Raw genomic sequence first — 22,363 nt, forward strand, 5'->3', positions numbered from 1 at the left:
CCCCAAGGCGGTGAATGGGGATGATATGGGGGCAGAACAGGGGTTCTCTTTAACCCTTTGCAGACTGGACAGACACAGCCTGGGGCTCAGTGGCTGGATCACATCCCTCCCAAAGCCAGACGCTGGTAGAAGCCTCTGCACGCCCCGCATCACTGGCAGAGGGGTGATAGGAGGGGCAGGGGGAGGGGGAGGGGCTGTGCTTTGGGTCCCAGGCAGGGGAGGTAGGAATGGCTGAAGCTGGTAGATAATGGAGTCTGACTCTCCCCCTACCCCATCAGTGGCAGGGTGGCCACGGGGCGCAAAGGGTGATAGCCCTAGAGGCTGTGCCAGAGGGAGGAAGCCTGGCCTGCCCCTTGCCCTAACAGCCAAGCAGCCTGGGGGTCGTCCCCCCGCCCAAGAACTGACACCGCAGCCAGGAGTAGGGGGGGAAGGTGCCTTGTTGAGAAGAGGAGGTGGAGCTGGGGACAGCGAGCTGTGGGGGGCAGAGTCTCTGGGGGGGAGGGGGCTGCTTCTAGTCCTCCTCAGGGGCCAGCTGGTTGAGGGTTTGGACGTCATCCAGGAAGCGCTTGGGGGTCAGGATGTGACTGGAACCTGGGGGAGAGAGAGGTGGTTGGCAGCGGTGGGCACAGTGGGGCGGGTATGAGGCTGGCATCATCATCGCCCCCATCCTTGCAGCTGGACCCTGCTCTAGTGCAGGGGGTGAGGGGCTGTCTCCTACCCCCCATTGCCTAGCACCTCACCCCTCGTGCCGCTGTACCCTGCACAGCTAGGCAAGAATTCATGTGCTGACAGTATTCCTTACCCTTGGGTCTTCGAGGGGTGTGTGCAGGGGGTGAGCAATATCCCTATGGGTGTTACTGGAGGTGTCTGACTGGGCCCCCACACGTGGTTCCTGGGCAATGAGAGGCCTGGGGAGCCAGGGGCCACGAGATCAGGTGGCTAGATACAGGCCATGTGGGGCAAGCACATCTGTTCCCAGACCCCCGGGTGCGGGAGGACAGAGGGTAGCATGGGCGCCCTGTGGGTGCTGGGCAGGCAGTTCTAGGGTCTCCCCCTCCCAGGGGGTCCCAACTGTCCCTGACCCGGGCATTCCAGCCGCCCTTCCCCCCAGGACTCGCCCCACTCACCGATCACCACCTCCCAATTGTCCTTAGTGGCCGGGGCCACTTTGTAGGCGCAGCGCATCTCAGACATGGATACCCCACCCAGAATGTAAATGATGAGGCGTGGGCCTGTCTGGTACTCGGCTGCTGGCTTGTTCTTGTGCCAATGCCTGAAGCGGGCGCTGGGGGGAGAGGGGGTGGTGTGGATACCAGGGGCTCGCTGATGGAAAGCCAGATGGAAGGGCAGGGCCTGGAGGAGGCTGGGGGGCAGGCCCTGCCCAAGGGAGTGGGACAGGAGTCCCAAAGCAGGCAGAAGGGAGTAGGGGAGGGTGGCACCTGCCCTGGGCTGGGGATGCTGTCTAAAGCTCGGCCAGTCCCTTTCCTCCATCCTGGGCCCTAGTGTGTTGAGGGACTGCTGGGACGCGGGGGACATGGTAAGAGGGGTCCAGGGCTCCAGGCTCTTGGGCACCCCCTCCCCTGTAGAGGGCAGGGCCCTGGCCACACACTCCCAGGCACAGGGGCTCCTACACCCTGGGCTGTGTGTGTCAGGGCTCTGCCCCCCACAGCACAGCCAGGCTCAGCCTTACCTGACAGTAGCCTGGGAGCTGGTGGTAGGGACCGGGTCCGACACAAACGGCCACAGATTCTTGTCCAGTTTGTCGTCAAGGATGTCCTGGCGGGGGGAGGGGGGAGGACAGATCAGCAGGGGCCAAGCAGCAGGAACCTCGGACCTGGTGGCCAAGCTAGGACCCATTGAGGCAGAGGGGCTGGGATGGCTCCTCACTGAATGATTGACAGTCCCTGGAGGGAGCAGCCTGGGGCCCCCTTTCCAGGGTGGGGCATGGGGAGCCAGCAAAGAGCACGCTGACTCCTCCAGTGATGCCCCCCATCTCCCCACATCCCCCTCAGCCGCTCAGTGCCCTGCTGTGAACTCCCCACCCATCCACCATTATGGGGAGGGCAGAGACCTCCTGCAGCCGGATCCAGGTCCCCTCATTTGGGGCAGGGAGGCAGGGGGCTGCCCTCATTCCCCCTTCCCTGCTGTGGGCAGATCCAGGCCCTGCCTCTTGCTCCATGAGATGTGTCCCAGCCATGCTGGGCGCCCAGGCTATGATACATCCTAATGCCACATAATAGGGGCTTTTACATTAGTCTGCTGCATTGACTTGTACAGGGAAGCTTAAGGCCTGCCAAGCTGTGGCTGGCGCGGGGGGGGGCCCCGATTGGATTAGGCATGGGATTGAGGCTACCACAACTGCCTTCCCCAAAATCCCACAGGAGGAACCATCACAACGCTGGATCTGGGTCCTGGGAGCCTCCTACCTGTGATCTGCCAGGGACAGGAGCTTGAGTGGGGGGGGTGTTAATTCTTGGCCTGGAGGAGCCCCAAGCCAGTAGGTTGAAGGCAACTAAGTGTGCCCCCCACCCCCTTGAGGAGTGCCCCACAGGACAGGGCGATGAGGGGCTCAGCCCCCAGCAAGGGTGGGGGGAAGGAGCGACCATGTCACCTCTCACAAGCTAAGCAGGTTTGGGCCCAGGCAGTGTTTGGATAGGAGACCTCTAAGGAAAAGCCCCTGGGTGCTGGGGGGTGCGAGTGAGTCAGCAGAGGGTGCTCTATGACCCCAGTGCGGCGCTGGGGGCGCTGTACTGCAGGGAGCAGCGGGGGGCTCTGTGGGGGGCGCTCTCCCCGCTCAGTCAGTGGCCAGTACTGTACAGCAGGAGTTCATCCTTTAGATGAGCGTCACACAGCTGCTCCTCGCTGGAGGTTAGGCCAAGGACCCTGCCAGCCATTCAGAGTCCAGTGCCAGTCATGACAGTGTGCTGCCTGGATCCCCTGCACCTCCAGCCCCACACACTGATCGCCTCCTGCCCTAGACTCTGGGGCAGCGCTGCTGGGCGGCTGCTAATAGCTGCCTGCCGCTCCTTAGGAAGAATTCAGCCCCGGTGAGGGACCCCTGTACAAACCGCCCATGCCCCACCCCAGAGCTGGCAGCATCTCAGCACCGGGTAAGACAACTCCCCTGCACTCGTGTCTATGATTTAAGACCCCCAAGGATGGCAGCAGGAGAGGACTCGCTGATGAGCCCCTCACATGGCTAGAGCCCTGCGCGGATACAAAACTGTGGATGTGCATCAGCCCGCGATCCACAAGCTGCCTTTTACCTGTATCCACATCCTCACCAGCAGCAGCTAGCGAGGGTGGGGAAGGGGTCTTGCAGAGAAGGGGCAGCGTGGATGGGGTGGGGGCTGTGGGAACCGGCAGCATGGAGGGGGCAGGGTCTCGAGGAGAAGGAGCAGCGCAGGGGCAGGGTCTCGAGGAGAAGGGGCAGCATGGAGGGGGTGGGGCCTTGAGGAGAAGAGGCAGCATGGAGAGGGTGGGGGCTAGGGGGAAGGGGCAGTGTGAAGGGGGTAGGGGCTGGGGGGAAGGGGTTTCTCATCACGTGTCACTCCTGGGGGGTCACGAGCATACACGGCAGCAGCAGAGCATGTTGCATCACAGTGGGGTGGAGGGGTGGGGTGCCGGGTGCTCAAGCTGCTGGACAGGAAGCAGCGCAGCGGGGCGAGTGGGTGCCGGACAGCCCCGACTCTGACCTGTTGCCCAGCCACTGGCCGGAAATGGGGCGTGGATATGCAGGGCTCTACACATGGCTGACCCCAAACCACCCCTTGGGGCCCAGCCTGCCAGTTGTGACCTCCTCCCCCAAGACCAGGAAGCAGATGGCCCAGTACCTCCATGATGTCCTTGAGCATGGGGGTCCAGCGGGAGAGCTGGTAGGTGGACTCCAGCCGCGCCTTCCTCTCCGGTCGCAGCTGCCCGCTCTGGGGGAGGAAGGGAGAGGGGGTGAGAGGCAGCAGGGAGGAGGTGCGAGGTGGGAACGGGGGCAGACAGGGAGAGCGCAGCCTACCTGAGTCGCTCCAGCCAGGCTGGCAGGGGAAAGGCAGAGAAAAGAACAGAATGGATCACTGAGCGATAGAGAGAGAGAGAGAGGAGGGGAGAGAGACTGATGGGAGAACAGAGCTGCTTCCCCCCATTTGCTGCATGCCCACCCCATGCAGTGGTCACCAGCTCCAGCTCCCTGGCGATCTGAGGTCCTGACCCCCAGGATCCTCTGCAGGGGCAGAAGAAGTCACCCCAGATAGGGAGTAACTCGGAGGTCACCCTCATATGGGGAGGGCATCACTCCACTGTACAGGGGCAGAGGCCACCTCTGTGCTGGGAGTAGGTCACTGCCATAGGGGGGCACCTCCAGGATGGCCTGGGCTCCCCTGTGCAGCACAGATCTGCCCCCTGGCATGGGTACAGCTGCTGGCCCCTGGCCCCAGTCCCTTACCCCAGGCGTGAGAGAGATGCCCAGGAACTGCATGTTGTGGATAATGTCGCTCTGCTGCTGGATGTTGGCATGTTGGGTCAGCTTGGTGAGGTTCTCCTTGTCCACACCTGCACGGGGAGAGACAGGTCAGCGCTAGCACCCCTGGGACGCAGCCACAGCCCAGGCACATCAGTCCGTGGCCCCAGGAGTCCTAGTTCCCCGATCAAATCCTGAGATTCTGCTCTTCCCACCCCTCCCAGAACTGGGGGTAAACCCAGAAGTCCTGGCTCCCAGCCCCCCTCTAACCCACTAGACCCAAGTGCCCTCCCAGAGCTGGGGGTAGAACCCAGGAGTCCTGGCTCCCAGCACCATCCACTCTAACCCACTGGACCCCACACAGTTAATGATCGAATTTAGGTTCTTGCTGCTCCTCTCTCAACAGGTTCTCTCGGGCATTGGGGTCAGGGGTCTCTCTAGCTCCCCCTGGCAGTGCAATGGGAGCCCCCGTCCCCCTGAGCTGGGCTCCCCCTTCTGCGGCCAGTCAGGTGCAATGTGAGAACTGAGACCTGGCTCTTAAAGGCTGTGAGGCCTTGAGCTGAAGGGAGGGCAACGTGCCCCCCCATCCCCCCAAACCATTTACTGCTGCTTAGTGCAGAGGGAGAGGCCTGGCAACTCCACAGTGCCCCCTGGCCAGGAAACTGGGCAGCTGGGCAGCCAGAGGAGCCACATGAGGGCACCCTGGCCTGGGCAATGGGTGCAGGGGCAGTGCCTGAGCAGGGTTACAGGAAGAGCCCTGGAGCAGGGCGCTGCCCCACCGAGCCAGCATGGGGCAGGAACTGATGGGGGAAGAGGGACTGTGCCAAGTGTCAGGGTCAGGGAGGTTCCCCAGGCCCTGGTGAGTTTGGGGAAGGGGCTGGATGCAGCAAGAAGCAGGGAGCTGGTACAGGGATGACACAAGGGGTGGGCAGGGGGCTGGTCGCAGGAGGCTCAGAGACAGAACATGGTATCTGAACAGCCTGCAGGAAGGGAGGGATGTCCCCCCTCCCTGCAGAGAATGGGCTGGGGGGCCGCTCTGGGTGTGTGTCTCCATCCCCCCTTCCTGCAGAGAATGGGCTGGGGGGAGCGTGGAGGGCTGACACTGCTCGGAAGGCAGCAGCAGGGAGCAAAGGCCGCCAGGTCCGACCCCAGGGGGCAGTGCGGAGCGTGGGCGCGGCGCACTGGCAGGCTCGCAGGTACCGAGAGGTGGGCAAAGGGGAGACAGGGCTGTAGAGCCAGGCTGAACACAGGCCCCAGGAAGCGGCTGGCTGGGAGGCGCCCTGCATGGCAGGCGGGCTTGCCAGTCTGAGCAGTGCCATGCCCCACCAGCCCCACAGGCCTTGGCCCCGCCTCCAGGAGCGCCCCCTGCAGCAGCAGGCACCCCAGTGCTCCCCCTGCAGGCGTTACCATTCTTCAGGAAGATGTAGATCAGGATGATGCGGATCTTGTCGTAGGCCTGCACGCTGGGGTCCAGGAGGACGGGCATGATGATCTTCATGGGGTCTGTGATCTTCTCCCCGTCCACATCTGTCCCCATGGCCAGGTCCTGGGTGGGAGGGGCGCACACACAAGGCCCAGGTCAGGCCACTCTGCTTCCTCCCGCCACCGCAGCAGGATGGGAGATGTGAGGGCCCCATAACCCACAGCTCACCTACCCCGTGCAAGGGCCCCCTACTCCCTGGGGTCAACTCCCCCTGGGGTGAGCAACGGGCCCCTGGTGCTGCATGGGGGGCTGGCCCTGGCTCCAGCGAACCTGCGGGTCTGAGACCCCTCTCTCTGGGCTGAGTCAATGAGCCAGACTCTGCCCCCAAGCCAGGCTCTGCCCACAGACCCACCTCTCCACGCTGCACAGCTTCTCCACTGTCCCTTTGAAGTGCCGCATGCACTGCTCGGCCAGGTTCAGGTGCGTGGAGTACTGCGGGGAGAGACCGGGGCACGGGGGGAGTTTACCGTATCACTAGCTGGTCCAGAGCACCTGCACCCACCAACCCACAAGGAGGGCCCCTGGCCAGATGGGCAGCCCCAATCAGCTGTAGAAGCTGAGCATATACAGATTGTTTTGCCCAGCACTGATGTGCAGCTACCTCTGGGTGGAGCGGGGCAGCTGGAGGGGAGGATCAGGAGGAGGGAGCAGCTTCCAAAACAGCCCTCGGCTTCTCTGTTAGTCACCACGAGGTTGGGGGCTTGGAAACCAGCAGATGTCGGGGTACCTGTGCCAGTGGCCAGGAGCTTTCTGTTGGCACATGGCCCAGTGGCACCAGGAGTGGCTCCAACGGGCTGGTTTGGAAGCTCACCAAGGCCCTCTCCCGAGAGCTGCAGCAGCAAGGCACGGGCTCTACCCAAGGGCTGCCCTTGGTGGGGCTAACGTGCAGCTCTGGGCACTGACAGGCAGGCTGCTGCCCATGGTGCCACACAGCACCTGGGGGGGAAAATGGCTCTGCCCAACGGGACAGGTCAGCAGCTCTCATCAGGCAGTAAAGCGGAGTGCCCCAGAGTGCCCTGCCCCCCAGGAGAGTCCCTACTGTCCCTCACTAGCCCCACTGAATGCCCTGGCCCCTGCCCACTAACAGCCCCAGTCCCGTTACCTTGTTCAGCTCTTTGTGGTACTGGGGCATCTTTTTCAGGATCTGGGACAGGTCGTTGATGTTGGCCTGGAGGGAGGCGGTGGTGAGATCCCGGCCGCTCCCAGTGCTTGGAGCCCCCTGCAGGGCAGAGGCCTCGCCTGGGGACAGCTGCAGCAGCCCAGCCACGTGTGCCAGGGCTAGGACGGGTCACTCAGGCCACGCGTGGCTGTGGCTTGGGTTAGACCTGCCCTTCCCAGGCCAGCTGGAATGAGACGGGAGACCCGCAACCCGAGCTCCCCTCAAGGTGTGAAGCGGCAGCGCGCTGAGGAGATGCCAGCGTTGGCTCCCTGCGATTTCCTTGCGCAGTCACGATCCTGCTGTCTGACCCCGCCCCATGGGCCTCTGCCCTCCCCCACTGTGGGGAACTCCAGAGCTCTGGGTGGGGGGCAGAGGACTCCATATACACCTCTTAGCCCTTTACAGGCAAATCCTGGGAGCAATGGGACAGCCCCCCCCCCCCGCCAACCCCTCCTGGGGCAGCAGGACAGCTTCTCCTCCCCATCAGTGGCAGTGGGATGGGTCCCCCTGTCCCTCTGGCCTGGACTCCCCAGTCGCTACTCCCAGCCCCCGCCGCACCTTGTCCGTGGTCAGCCTCTTGCTCTCATAGAAGGTGCGCAGCTGCTCCGTCACCTTCCTGCAGCAGGGAGAGGGGTCAGAACGGAGCCAGGCACTGCCTTGGTGGTAGGGGGTGCCCTGTCCTATGCTACAGGGGATGGAGCCCCCGTCCTACAGGCACCAGGATTCTCTGCCTCAAGAGCCTCAGACGGGCGGGGGGGCCCTCTTCCTAAGTTACCCCAAGGCAGAGTTCAGTGCACTTCTGGGGGCTCCTGACGCCCTGCTGGGGGGGCCTGGGGGCAGTGGCAGGCCCAGCAGGAGGTTGGTGAGGGACTCACTCAAGGGAGCTGTGAGGTGCATGGGGAGACCCTGGCATCAGGGGAAGACAGTGTCCAGGGGGATCCCCGAGAGGAGATGTGGACAGTGGCTCTGGAAGGAAGCGCTCAGGGGTCCTTTGGGGAGAGGGGCTGGGTCCAGGGGGTCTCAGCACTCAGAGAGGAGTATGTCTGAGGGACAAGCCCCAGCACTGGGTGGGAGGGGGAGTCCTGGCACTGAGCAGGAGAGGGGTGTGTTGCAGGGGGTAGGGGAGTGTCCCTGCACTGGGTGGGAGAGGAGTGTATCCAAGGGGGAGTGGGGTTCCAGCACTGGGTGGAAAGGAAAGGAGAGGGGTGTGTCTGAGGGGGCCCGAGGGAGCGGAGGGGTGTGTCTGAAGGGGAGGATGGGGAAAGTCCCAGCACTGGAAAAGTTGGGGTGTGTCAACGGGGTGGGCTGCCCTGGCACTGGGTGGGAGAAGTTTGTCCGAGTGGGGAGATCCTGGCAGTGGGCGGGAAGGGGAGGGCTGTGCCGAAGTGGGGGGTAATGAGTCCCGGCACTAGGCAGTGCACGGAGTGGTGTGTCCGGGGGTGGATGGGTCCCGGCCCTGGGTGGGGCACGGAAGGGCATGTCCGGTGGACGGGCGGGGCATGGAGGGGTGCATCAGGGGGCAGGGCTGAGCGCTCTCACTTGGAGATGTCAGCGATGTGCATGTGGCGTAGCTGCACCCAGAGTTTGTCATCTTCATCCAACAACGCCTCTTTCTCCTGTGAGTCGCTGATGCCCGTCGTCTCGTACCTGCAGTGGGGAGATGGGGTCAGGCTGCGGCACCCCTCCCCCGACATGGGGGCTGCGGATCAGTGCAGGTGCCTGGGTCACATCCCCCCCTAGCCCACCTGAGGAGGAGTGTGGGGTGCCCCTTGCTGGCAGCCAGGCCCTACTTGTAGGTGTCTTTCTCAATGCTGAGCAGGTGGTAGGCCATGGCCTGGTAGGTGAGCTCGTGCAGCAGTGGGGACACCAGGTCGAAGCTCCGGTCCACGATCAGCAGCTGAGAACGGGCTTTGTCGGGGCCCTGGGGCAAAGGAGAGAGAAACCCGCCACCTGCTGCTCTGGTGGAGGGTTCCTGGCCTGGCTTACATGGCACAATCCAATGGGCTGTGGTGGCCTGAAACTTCACCACCCACCCTCTCTGTGGCCCAGCCCCCAACCCCAGGGGGAAGCCAAGAGACACCCCCCAAGCTAGCTGGGACGTGCCCTGGGGTCCCGCCCTGACTGGCAGAGAGAGCTCCCCACCCAGCTATCCCTATGCCCCACCTTGCATCTGAGCTGGGACCCCATATGAGGCTCTAGCTCCCCACTCCCAGCCTGGGTGGCCCCCCAGCATCCAGTTGGACACAGACCACTCAAATGGTCAGCATCTCAGACCCACATCATGGGGAGGTTGGCCCAGCCCCCACTCCCTGCCTGATCAGCATGCACTGCCCTCTTTGCACAGCAGGTGGCGATAGGAGACCAGCCCTGCGCTCTCATGGCAGACGGCTCTGAAACCGGCTCCAGCAGCCCCAGTGGAACCCAAGCCCACCCAGGAGCACTTGGGCAAGGTAGCGTAGACAGTTGGGGGTGGGGGGACGTACAGCCCCTGACGCTTCCCAAACTGTCTGACCTCAGTACGTGGCCCGATTTTCAGTCATGCTCGGGAGCAGAAAGTCGGACCAGCCACCACCCACCCACCTGGCAGGTCTCCACAGCCTCTGAGTAAATAGGTTGAGGTTAATGGGGGAGCGCCTCTCTTGGAGAGGCTGGGTGACTCACCCAAGGTCACACAGGGAGTCTGTGGCAGAGCAGGGACATGACCCCAGAGCTGGTGCCTTCATTCCTCTCCAGCCCTACCCAACCTGGATGGGTTGCTATGCCATCCCCCCGCCCCCCATGGGACTCTGCTCACACCTTTGCCAGTTTGGTTCTGCTGGAGGGATCCCCGAGTGCAGATGGAGGCTGGCATAACCACCGGGTCACCCCACCCTTCCCAGAGCAGAGGGGTGGTTAGTGCACTGGTGGGTGCCACAGCACTGCCTGTCCCAGCTACCCCTCAGGGCTGGCAGCTGGGAAACATCAAGGCAAGAGGGACTAGTGCAGACAAGGCCCCAGGGTGCCGGGATGGCGGGCTGGGTGGCTTTGGAGACCTGACTGCTAGAGGCCATGCTACAAGAGACCCTGGGGTTCTTTCTGCACCAGCTGGCAAGTTGGGGGCACACTGGACTGGCCAGCTGGGATTGTGCTGCATGGAGCTAGCACTGCATTGAGAGCGGGGGCTTGAGTCAGCACTCCCGGCCCTGCAGTGGGGGTGCTGTCTGGAATCTATTGAAGGGGGCTGGGCAGGCAGGACTCCTGGCTCCTATTCCTGCCTTTGCCACGTACTCCTGGCACGCTGCTCCATGCCTCAGTTTCCCCTGTGTAACATGGGGATAATGCTTACACCTGTGACAGGGAGGCTTGGCAAGAGCCTCAGGAATATCCCTGGGGGGACTCACGGGAGTAACAGCAGCAGGGTGTGCACGGAGCAGGATTTTGCCCTCCCGAGCGCAACTGTCAGCTCCTGAGAATAGCACAGATCAGACTGGGGCTGCAGGCTGGAGCCAGCTGTGCTGCAGCAAGTAGCTCCGGTGGTTAACAAGCATGCTGTCAATCCCTTCCCTGTGTAGATGGTTTGGGCAGCCAGGAGTGTGCCAGGCTCCCCTCTGGAGGGAGGCCTGCGCTGACAGCTGTGAGTTACAGAGCATCTGTGCCATGGCAGCCAGCTATCCCAGAGGAGGCCCCCCTGCCTGAGACTGGTAGCATTATCCCCATTTTACAGATGGGGAAACTGAGGCAAAAATAGGGGCGATGACTTGACCAAGGTCACCCAGCTGGGAATAGAACCTAGGTCTCCCGTCCCAGTCCAGGGCTCTATCCACTAGGCAACACTGCCTGGGTGGATGGGAAAGTAGAGAGGAACGGTGCGGTCATGGATCCACAGGGTCGGCGCCAGGGCCCCAGCTGTGGAAGTCTCTGGGAGGAAGCCTTTTGCTGTGCCAGACCCCAACAGGTCTTTCTCTTCCTCCAGGACAGGCCACATGGCCTTCCCACCTCCTGAGACAGAACCGCTGGGCTTCACCATGTGAGCCCTGCCCAGCGAGTCCAGCTGAGACAGATCCTGGTAGAGACCCGTCCACTCCGCAGGGCCCGACGCCCCTCAGCCCGGGTGAGAGGGCCACTCACCCAGCGTTGTTAGAACAGTCGGGTTTCTTAGGCACCTGGACCCCAGCCCCGGCAGCCCAGCCCAGGTTAAAGATTAAAGCAAGACGCCGTCCTGGTCAGCTCAGAGCCCGACTGAGCTGCAGAGAAACCTGTTTTCAGCTCCAGGTCTCTTGCTCAGGGTCTGTCTACATGTAAACCACTTCAGCTGCTCCGCTTCAGAGACGCCGCCTTTCCCATACCCCCGAGCAATGCAGTTGCACCGACCCAGTTGCCTCGTGTAGACCAGGCCTTGGCCTGACCTTGGTCAGTTCTCAGGCGGAAGCTCCCAGCTTCCCCCACCTATCCCCCAGCTCAAACCTTCCCAACCCTTTGTTCTTGAGCTGGGGGCCCTGCTCCGATTCCCTACTGGGAGCGTCCAGCCGGGAGCCACTGGAGCCGGCACGGTCTTTCTGGCCCCCAGGCTGATCTGGGTTGGATTCTCTTCATTTCACCAAGACAGGGAAGTGACACTCCCCCAACCCATGACTCTTACCTTCCCTGAGAGTCCTTCCCCCCCACACCCTGCCAGAGAAGCCATGAAATATATAGGGGAAACTGAGGCACACATCGGATTCATAAAAGATATTACAAAATTCCCAGTTGGTCACAGGTGCACAGTCTGCCAGCAGCAAAGGCTGGAAGCAAGAGCAGAGGCAACAGGAGGGAGAGATCTGGGCAGGCCTTGGATTTTACATCCGTTTGCTTCTCCTAGGGGGACAGGAGCCACTGGGTTTCTCGTGTGAGAATCCAGGGCAGAGTGAGTTTGCAGCTCCCCTCTGCTGGGGGTGGGACGGGGATGGCAGGAGCTAGGGGAAGCCCACAGGCCAGGGCTGACTTGTGGCTAAGGCTCGGGAGAGCTGGGTTCTATTCCTGCTCTGGCAGACTCCCTGCATGCCTCAGTTTCCCATCTGTAACACAGGCCACCCTGCCTCCCCGGGAGGCTGAATTCATTAGTGAGGTTCCGATACCATGGTGATGGGTGTAGGAGCACACACAGACAGGAGTGTCCAGGTGTGGAAGAGGCTGTGTGTGTGAAGCTTAGTTTAGTTATTAGTTATTAAATTTGTTAGTCTCTAAGGTGCCACAAGTACTCCTTTTCTTTTTTGCGAATACAGACTAACACGGCTGCTACTCTGAAGCTTAGTTCTGTGACCGAACTGCCCTGTTTATAAACAGAGAGATTGTGCTGGGCACACACTTCCCCAGTCGGTGCCTCGGTTTCCCCATCTGTTCAGAGAGGATAAAGACACTGGCCTTTGTAGAGTGCTTTGAGATCTGCCCACAGCCAGTGTTAGTCCAGACACAGAGGAAATGCTATTGTTCTGCCAACCCCTCAGGATCTCCAAGGGGGTCTAGACCCCCACCCCTCCCCCCACCAGGATCTCCGAGCAGGTTCTAAATCACTCCTCCTTCCTTCTTCTTCTCATGTACTCCCCCTCCCCCGCGGCTCTGTCCCATGACAAGGGTGTGGCCGGCACAGCTCTCTCACGTGTCCCACGCTGGGCTCGTATACCTTGAACTCCTTGAGTTTGTCCAGCACAGCGTGCGCCAAGTGGAAATTATCTTCATGGTCCCTGCAGCAAAGACAAACCCTGTGGGTCAGAAACAGCTCCTCCCCCGGGGCACACGCACTTCCTGTAGAGGATGGCCGGGTACTTCCCATGGGACTCTCACTTCCTATAGGGGATAGCTGGGTATCCCTTCCCCTGGGCACACTCACTTCCTGAAGCAGATGGCTGGGTACCCCTCCCCTCGGGCACACTCACTTCCTGTGGAGGATGGCTGGGTACCCTTCTCCCTCTGGGCACACTCACTTCCGTAGCGGATGGCTGGATATTCCTCCAGGGTTTCACACAATGTGGCAATCTGCTCTGCCAGCATCTCCATCTGCTAGTTCTTTTCGAAAAAGCGGTAGGGGCTGAACCAGTTGTGGAAGGTCTGTGGCCTGTCCAGGGAGTACACCTGGGGGATGGGGGAGAGCAGAGATCAGACCCCGGTGCCAACTGCTGGCAGCCAGGCCAGCTGTGCCCCATACCGCGCCCCTAAGATGCCCTGTTGGACCAGGCCAGCCTGGCGGAGCCGTAGCAAGTGCCAAATGAGGGAGAGATCCCTTTGCCAGTGCCACTCCTGTTGTGGTAGAGGGATAGTGGCCCAGAGATTCATGCACCAGGCTGGGATGAAAATGCCCCAGGTTCAGGTCCTTACATGGCTGCAGACTCCCGGGTGCCCTCAGGGGTGTGTTTCTGCCCTGGAGAAGTTAACGTTGCAGGAGGGGGCTTGGCCACGCTTCTAGTCTGGCGAAAGCCCCAGCATAGCCATGGGCAAACCCGGCATCAAGGCGTGTCTGCCACTGTTGCTTATTTCACTGGCCGAAAAGAACGAGTCATTGGGGCAAACGTGCTTGAACACCAATAAACAGTATCGGCCCATGAAGGTTTCCTGGCGCAACGGGACGGGTGAGCCAGCAAAGCCTCCTGATGGACACTCAGCTTATACCAGCCAAAGCTTCTCTTGGCACAGCTGGCACTGGTCCAGATGAAATAAGCTACAGTGGTGAATGGACTGCCTTGCCAGCATTACGGCATCTACCCAGGGGCTCTGCCACCATAGCTGCATCAGTTACAGGGAGGATTTTTTCTCACATGTCCCTGTAACAAACCCATACCAACAAAGCTTTTGTGTGTAGACCGGGCTCATGTCGCTCTGTGCCTCAGTTTCCCCATCAATGCAATGGGGCTGACAACACAGCCCTGCCCCTCAGGGCCATGAGGGGGGAAATCCACTGATGACACAAGGAGGGGATGGGGCAGTTGGGTAAAGGGCAGGTGTGTGGAGTATCAGGCTGTCTTGCAGGCCTGTTATAAACCATCAGTAAGAGCTGGTAAAGCCAGGGAGGCAGGGCCCTCCTCCCCCATACATCTACCATCCCCACCAGGTGCAAGCCGGCGATTCCAGGTCTCGCAGGGTGTGAGCAGCCGGCTAGTCCCTGCTGCCCTGTGCTGGTGTCAAACCCGGGGCCCTGGAAGGGAAAGGTTCCCCCGCCGAGCCACATGAAACACTAAGGATGGGGTGTCATACGTCACCATCCACCCCACGGCCCTGCTCCTCCAAAGCCCGGCCACCCCTCACCTGGCTCTCGTAGGGCAGGAAGGCCATGTTGATCTCCTTGAGGGTTTTGATGACCTTGATGATCCGTGACTTCCTCAGCTCGTTGAACAGAGGCTCAGGACAGGCTGCAAGGCAAAGGCAGTGGGTGGGAGTGACAGGCACAAGGCTCAGGACCCCCAGCACAGTGCCAGCCCCACGGACGGGGCCAGGACGGGCACAGCAGGGGCAGTAGTGCTGCACACCTGGGGGAACCTGGGCAAGCCAGCAGGGCCACACAGGAGTCAACGATGAGTCCAGCCCCCCCAAACCAGAGTCATGCCAGGTTCTCGCTTTCTGCAGCAACAGCAGTGAGGGGGAGCCACAATCTCTCCTACGCAGCCCCTGTCTCACACCCTGCCCTCAGCCCCCACGCAGGGCTGAGTGACCGGAGTGTACAACTCATGATGATGCACAAAGAGAAACGGGGACTTGGGCTCCCCCTGCCGCTGTAATGGGGAGAAGCAGATGTGACCCTGATACACTGGGTATTCTGGTGGTGTCCAGTCTCCCCACCCTAATTGGGACTGATGGAGCAATGCATGCTGGGAATGGTAGCCAGAGGCTACCTTTCTGGGCACACCCTGCAGGTGTCTGAGAGCCGTGCTGGCTGGAGGCAGGCCCGTGCGGGAGAAGGCGGGGAAGGGATAGGTGGGGTCGTTCGGTCTGGCCTGTTGGGGCTGCATCCCCCTGCAGGAGGGCAGAGCGTAATCAGGGTGCTGCGCACTGGCCTGCCATCAGAGAAAGACCCCCCCCACCCCTAGGGTCCAGTGTGCTGCTGGCCAGGGTCCCAGCTGGGAGATACCCCGACCTCCGATACTCACGGTTGAGGAAGAAGACATGAGCTGCCTTGTAGCTGAAGGTGGGGGTGCCCTGGAAGTCATTGATCAGAGCCTGCACTGACTGCAAAGGGGAGAGAGGGGGGTTGTTAGCAGCAGCCAAGGCCCCTCCCTGATGCCCGAATGGCCCAGCCCATGCCTAGCCCCTGGGGACTCAGGGCCTAGCATGATGCCATCAGGAGGTGGGCTGGTTTTCACCCCCCTGGCTCTGGACTCCCTCCCTGCCTGGAGCAGGGCTTGTGCCCATGTGCCCGGGACATCCTCAGGGCCCAGCCACGTCTCTCGCTGGCACAGAAGTGTCCATGTCCGGCCACAGATGGGGCCTGACATTGGCCTTGCTGCTGAACTAAGTGGGCTCTGAGCAGTGCCCAGGGAACAGCCGACCGAGCAGCAATCCCAGGCAGCCGCCATCAGGGCCCGCTCCCTCCCCGGGCGCCAGGCTGGGCATCTGCAGCTTCGCCACCCCAGCTAGCCTGGCAGGCTGTTCGGAAGCTGTGCGGACTCCTCGACCGGCCAATGTGACAGGTGAGAACCTGGCTGCCCTGTCCTGAGCTCCAGGCCCCAGCTCGCAGTCCTCTCCTACAGCTCTCCCTCCGCGGGCAGCCCCTGCGGGTTCTGGGCTTCATCCTGCTCTGCCAGCGCCCCCTGCCCCTGGTCTCCCTCCACTCGCCTCGCTGCTGCAGTCGCAGGAGCCTCCTCCCCCACAGCCCCTGCTCCCTGAGCCTCTGCCTCAGCGATTCTCCTTCGCTTTGAGTCTCAGCTGAGGTCGCCTCTCTCCGCCTGCGGCACCTGCCCATCCAACCCCCACAGCACTGCACTGCGGAGAGGTCTGGGGGACAGTCTGTGCCTCACGTGGCAAAGAACACGAAGCCCAGCTCTGGGGAAGCAGCCTCTTGGGGAGCCCCGACTGGACCCATTCCCATCCTGACGTTGTGCTGCGCATCCCCCCGGACAGCGCCACCTCCAGGCAGCACTAGGAGCTGCCCCGGGGTCTCCCCTGCTCCCCATCCAGCTGCCCCAGGCCCGAGCTCTTACCTCCTCCACTGGGCTGAGCGGGTAGATGGCCTCCGGGCTGGGGATTGGCTCCCGGCTCTTGTTAATGTCTTCCACAACTAAGAGAGAGCAGACACTGGGCGCGGGTCAGTGTGTCCTAGCCACCCGCCCCAGCCGCTCTCCACCGGGATGGGGGGAGGGGAAGCCAAGGGGCACAGCCATGTTTGCTGGCAGCAGGCCGGGGCGTTCCACAGGCTACAACGCAGTATCCGCTTTGATGTGGGGCCATGGGCTGCGATGCTGCCACAGTATGGAGCAGGGAGGGAACGTCCCTCTGTACTGTGCTGGGGGTACGCAACTAAAGTGCTGGCTCAGCTATGTGCCCCTCAACCCCGGGGGCTCCTCCACCCTATAGCAGAGAGCCAGCAGTCCCCCTCCCCAGCCAGGACCCTGCCCACAGCATGGGGGAGGAGCAGCGAGGAGTTAACAGGAGTCTGAGAAAAGCGGTGAAGAGGCTCCAGGGGCTGAAAGCGCCGGGCTAAGGGAACTAGACCTGGCTGGGAAGGTACCAACAGCAAGGACGGCGTCTAGGGGGCCGCAAAGGGGGGAAACTAGATGCAAACGTGAATGTAGACAAGTCAGCTCCCTGACTGTGAGGTGTATCCAAGGGGGAGGGGAGCCCTGGCGGCGGGAGCAGACGGGAGGGAGGGGCCACTCACGTGTGATGCCTTCGTCCACGATGTCGGACATCGTGCAGCATGATGAGAGGATGCGCGTGCTGGGGTGGTCCATGATCAGCACCTGGGGTAGCGAGAGGGGAGCGCTCCACTTCGGATGAACTAGTCACTGCCCTGAGCCCAGCCGCCCACCATCATCATCCACGGCACAGCCAAGGGAGCAGAGTGACTGTTAACGGCAGAGCAGGCTCCCGGCCCAGCCCTTCCACAGCAGAGCAGCAGGGCCAGTACCAAGCCTGCACTTGGCTGAGCTGACCGTGCTAAGGACTGTGTGAGGAGCTACAGGGAGAGCAGCTCCAAGCAGAGGGGCAGGTACGAGATGTAGGAGACAAACCTGGGACACCCGGCCATTCAAAATGGTTCCATCCTCCTAGACTGGAGGAGATCAACCTCTTCGCCCAGGTGACAGGGTGAGTGCAAGAGGCAGGGACAGAACCCAGGAGTTCTAGCTCCCAGTCCCCTGCTCTGATCCACCAGATACCTGCTCCCCAGCCCTCGGACAGAACCAGGATCAGGGCACAGAGAAATGGAACGAGGGGAGTCTCTGTGTTTTTTTTTCACATTACACATTTAATGGAATTTCAGAACTTTAACAAAACTAGAGCTTCAGACAGTAGCTGAAGTCTGAATACAACTTCCATTAATCAGTTTAACAATTTGCCTCTAAGTCTAGGGCTAGCAAATAGCGTTATTTAAAAAATCCCATAAGCAATTTCAAGTTTTTTATATAACTGCAAAACCAAAAATAAATAAATAAAAGGAATGCAGTGTACAGAAGAGAAACTGAAAAGTGCTTCATTAGAACCTTAGCTGCTCATATCCAAAGTCTCAAAATCTTGAAATGTGGGGAACGGATGCACTGTGCACAAATTATGCTTTACGTTTAGTTCCGTGTTCCCCTAGGAAAGCCCTGTAGGCCATCAGCCCAACATCTCCACCACCTTCCTGCCGTGCTGAATGAACCCATTGCTCTGTGCAGTCCAGCATCCCGCTGCACCAGATCCTGCCACTGGGCAAGCTCTGCTGCACTGGCCTAGCCCACTGCTCCATACCCCCCAGCCCAGTCCTTGCTGGGGGCTCAATAACCTGCCTGCCCAATGGTGCATACTGCCCCCATGCTTGGTGCTCTCCTGCTCCTCCTCCCACCCAGGCTGGCTCACTGGGCCCAGTGGTCTGATCCGGTGTTTGTGTTTGGGGAGATATGGGGCTAGCTGGACAAGCTGGGTCTGATCCAGTGCAGTGGGAAGGCAGACATACCCAAGCCTAGCTGGGGACGGATGATGGGCTAGATAGCAGGGATCTGATCCACCCTGGAAAAGCTCAGGTTCCTAATGAATCCCAAGAGGCTGGAGGGGGAGGAGCACGATATATGGATACAGCATATCCCCAGGGGGACACCAGGGCAGCAGGCCCGGCCTGCTTACCTTCCATTCTCTTTCCTTCTTCACGCTGCGAAGGACAACGCTGAGGATCTCTGTGAGGGAAAGAGACGGGGATTAGTGGTGGGGCTCAGATGGGACGGCTGTGCCCTGAGCCAGGACCCACTGGCTGGTGGAAGGATCCCTCGAGGAAGTGGCTCAGAGGCTACTTTCAGGCCAGCTACTTTCGGCTGTGCTCCTAGCCGAGCCCCCAGTCAGCGATCGTGGTGGGGTGGCATGCTAGATGGGCCATGGGTCTGATCCCCCTTCCTTTCTGCCAGGCTGGATAAGAGCGCAGCTGAACTAAGGATCTGGTCCTGTGCAGCAAGAGAACAGATTCTGTCCAGCACCTCTTGACTGGAGGGGATCCAGGGACCCTCTACTGTGTCTGGGGGACAGCAACACAACAAAGACTTCAAATCCTGAGTCCTGCACATAGAACCCCTCCAAGGCATGCCCCGCTCAGGGAACTGCCGGCCTGTCTCCTGGGCACCTTCCACGGCCAAGCAAAGCAATTAGATAGTCAGCTCTTCGGGCCGAGCACCATCTTTTTGTTGTGCCCAGCACAATGGTACCCTGACCCATGACTGGCACTCCTGGGTGCTACCATAATACACCTAATAAATAATGTACAGCACCCGGCACAATGGCGTCCTGGCCCATGACTTGTGCTCCTGGGCACTACCATAATACACCTAATGAATAATGTACAACACCTTGCAAAATGGGGCCTTGGTTCATAACTGGGGTTCCTGGGTGCTACCATAATACATCTGTTTGTTTCACCCCTAGGAAGCACCTGTTTCTGGCTGGCCCCGTAGGGCAATAACCCCGAGACCCTGACCTGTGCTCTCGCTCTCACTCCCACTCCCAATAGCGGGTGCGCGTGAGTGCACTGCCCAACACACTATGTTTCTCCCATAACTCAAGCAATGCCTCTCCCTACCCCTACCTCTAGCCCATCAGGACTTGGCTGCTCGGTCCTAATGAGGCTCCAGGGGCTATTCTGCACCAGGACGCACTGGCCTCCTTGCTGCTTTCCTGCAGTTCCTTTACACCTGCGGCATGCAGACGCCCCGTTCACCGGGGCACGTGGGGCTCTAGTGCAAGGTAAGGGGCTGGCAGCACAGACTAGATCCAGACATGGTGAAGGCAGACACGAACCTGCTTTCTCCACGCAACTCCGCCCAGGCATTTTGACCTTGAACTGCAGCTACAGCCCCCCACGCCAGCCCTGGGCTGCCCCCACCAGCTATGCCAGTGCCCCTCACTACTGACTGGAGCCCCTGCTATCCCCGCCCTTTCCTCTCCCCCATTCCCAGCTCTGCCAGTGCCCCTCACTCCTGTCCGCAGCGCCCTGCTATTGCAGCCTTGGGCTCCCACCCACTCCCAGCTCCGCCAGTGCCCCTCACTCCTGTCCGCATCCCCCTGCTATTCCAGCCCTTTGCTTCCCCCCCATTCCCAGCTCTGCCAGTGCCCCTCATTCCTGACCCGCAGCTGTTCCAGTCCTGGGTTCCCCCCTCACGGCTCTGCAGATGCCCTTCACTCCTAACACACAGCACCCTTCTATTCCTGTTCAGAGACCCCTCTTGAACCAGGGCAGTATGGCCCATCCCAAGTATTCAAAAGTCACGTGTCAGGCTTTTCTCATTGTGCAATTTAGTGAGGAAAAGCTAAGAGAAGAGCTAAGGGTTATTAACACCACCGGCCGTCCTGAGCTGTGGGCCACTTTTGCTCTGTCCCAGTTCTGGGGCCAACCATGGAACATCAGAACTGAATCCACTTTCCAAGGGTCTTTTAAACCCCAGGTCTGTGGTCTGGATTTAGCCACAGGCCCTGTCCACTGCAGCCTGGGCTGGAGATTCAGCAGTGGGTTGGGCTTCTGAAGTAACACAGCCGTCACAGCGGGTCAGGGTCATGCCAGAAGACAATGACTAACACATAGCAACTAACCCCTCAGAGTCCAGCATGCACAAGGCAGCCGAGGCCATGCTGATCAAGTGTAAGGCTTTCACTTGCTCTCTCCTACATTCCAGCTGTAGCCTACGCCAGCTCTATGTTGGGGCTGGGCAGAAGTGTACTGCTTCACTACGGTACAAAGTGGCTATGACGTCATTTTTCTCCTTGCGCGCATCCGTTACCTGTTCTGACAGGCTGTTTATAATACTAACTTTACTAGTTTTCGGAGGTTGTTGGAGGGAGGAGGGGGGGCGCAAGGTGGAAGTTTCGCCTAGGGCGCAAAATATCCTTGCATCGGCCCTGGCGGGAGTCGTCCCAATGGAAAGAGACGAGGACGAGGATGACGACGCCCCCGCAAAGTGAAGCTCCTATGGGAGGGGGCAGCCCGTGGGGGTGGGGCAGACAGCCTCCTCCCCCTCCTGGTGTGTGACAGGCAGGTGGGGGGCAGCTATCTGCTCCGACTGACTCCTAATCCTCCCTGAAAGTGCGACACCCCCAGGAGCACCCCACCCTGCCCTCCCAGGGCCCCCCAACTGGGCCCTGCCCCTCCAGACTCACACCCGACCAGATCCCGCCCCCGACCGGGCTCAGACCCCCCGGCTCTGCACTCACTCTTGCACACCACTGCCTTCAGCCCGGACGGGCCCATCTCTGCCTCTTGCCACGTCCCCTCGAGCCCTGTGGGTGGACGTGGGACTCAGCGGTGCGCGGGGCTGGAGTCAGGATCCTGGGTTCTGCACCGGCTCTGCTCCTGCCCTTGGGCTCGCCCTGGCCTCTCCCTGCCCTGCTCTGGGGAGTGTCTGTGACGCTGGGCGACGGCCCCTAGGGACACTGAAATCGGTCCCTGGTGGACGGGCCCAGCCCCCCGAGTGTCACTGATGGACGGGCCCAGCCCCCCCGTGACTGATTTCAGTATAAAGCACCTGGGGTGCTGGTGGGTCGATGTCTGAAGGCGGATGACGGCCGAACGCCCCAGCCCCCCACTTCTGGCGCTGCGGGGGCCTGGCCTGGGCACCAATGGGCAGGCGCCTGGTGACAGGGCCACGCAGGTCCCCACTGAACCCCCACCTGGTCCCGTGGGGCACAGAGGGAGGCGGGGGCCTGGGCATGTTAAAGCGAGGACTGGCTTGGGGTAGGGGGGCCTCAGCCCACGCCAGTCAGGGCCCCCCACTGAGCTGCAAGTCCCCCCTCCAAGCAGGGTCCCCCCCCGCCGTGTCCCTCGCCCCCACCCCCCTCAGCCGGGGCTGTGCCCAGGAAGAGGGGCGGGTCGAATGGAGCCAATGGCCTCTGCCCGTCTCGTCCCCTCGGGAATGGGGTCCGTCAACGCTGCCCGGGTGCGGTGGGGCCGGGGCCACGTGCAGTCACCGGACCGGACTGTACCACTTTGTGCCCTGAGTGGCGGGAAAACATGGTACAGTCCAAGGCAGGGTGGGAAACAGGCTGAGGTAAAATTGTCCGGGGAGCCGCCAATGGCGGGAAAAACCAGCTGGATCCAGTTGTGACTGGGCCATGATCCCCGTCAACAACAAGATGGCGGCCACAAGATGGCAGCTCAGACTCCATCTTGGATTGCTGCTCTGCCTTTACAAACCCCATATTGAATTGAATATACACATATTTTAACAGACTGTGATCCTACAACAAAACACACCCAATAGTATAGAGAGCAGTATAAACAAGTCAGTGTCTGTGTGACATTTTAGTTTGTACTGACTTCACTAATGCTTTTTGTGTAGCCTGTTGGTGTACCCCCTGGAAGACCTCTGCGTACCCCGGGGCACCCGTAACCCTGGTTGAGAACCACTGGGCTAGAGAAACGGGGGCGGGGGGGTCTAGGAATCAGGACTCCTGGGGTCTATCCTGACAGCAAGCGGAGTGGGGTCTAATGGTTAGAGCAGAGAGCTGGCAGGTAGGATTCCTGGGTTCTAGTCCAGGCTCTGCAATTGATTCATTCTGTGACATGGTTCATGTCTGCTTGTGACATGTGGAGCGCAGAGACCTGCCCCAGCCCTTCCCTTCCGGCTGGGTGGTGCAGGAATTAATGGCCGTAGAGCCT

The 22,363-nt window shown here is 60.9% G+C and overlaps 1 protein-coding gene across 1 annotated transcript; it reads right to left on the reverse strand.

Moving 5' to 3' along the window:
• Window positions 1-511: 511 nt before the first annotated feature.
• LOC119845858 (syntaxin-binding protein 2-like) lies at window positions 512-20,962 on the reverse strand. The gene is given in 19 exon segments (XM_043506399.1): window positions 512-591; window positions 1,128-1,285; window positions 1,691-1,776; window positions 3,834-3,923; window positions 4,436-4,542; window positions 5,858-5,999; window positions 6,288-6,365; window positions 7,036-7,101; window positions 7,651-7,708; window positions 8,632-8,739; window positions 8,883-9,013; window positions 12,707-12,791; window positions 13,028-13,179; window positions 14,347-14,450; window positions 15,186-15,264; window positions 16,236-16,312; window positions 16,913-16,994; window positions 18,355-18,404; window positions 20,920-20,962. Coding segments are annotated over 19 exon segments (1,770 nt in total). The 5' UTR covers window positions 20,957-20,962.
• Between the last annotated feature and the right edge of the window lie 1,401 nt (window positions 20,963-22,363).

This window comes from Dermochelys coriacea, chromosome 20 (assembly GCF_009764565.3).
Source record: "Dermochelys coriacea isolate rDerCor1 chromosome 20, rDerCor1.pri.v4, whole genome shotgun sequence".
In the NCBI taxonomy this organism is placed as follows: domain Eukaryota; kingdom Metazoa; phylum Chordata; order Testudines; family Dermochelyidae; genus Dermochelys; species Dermochelys coriacea.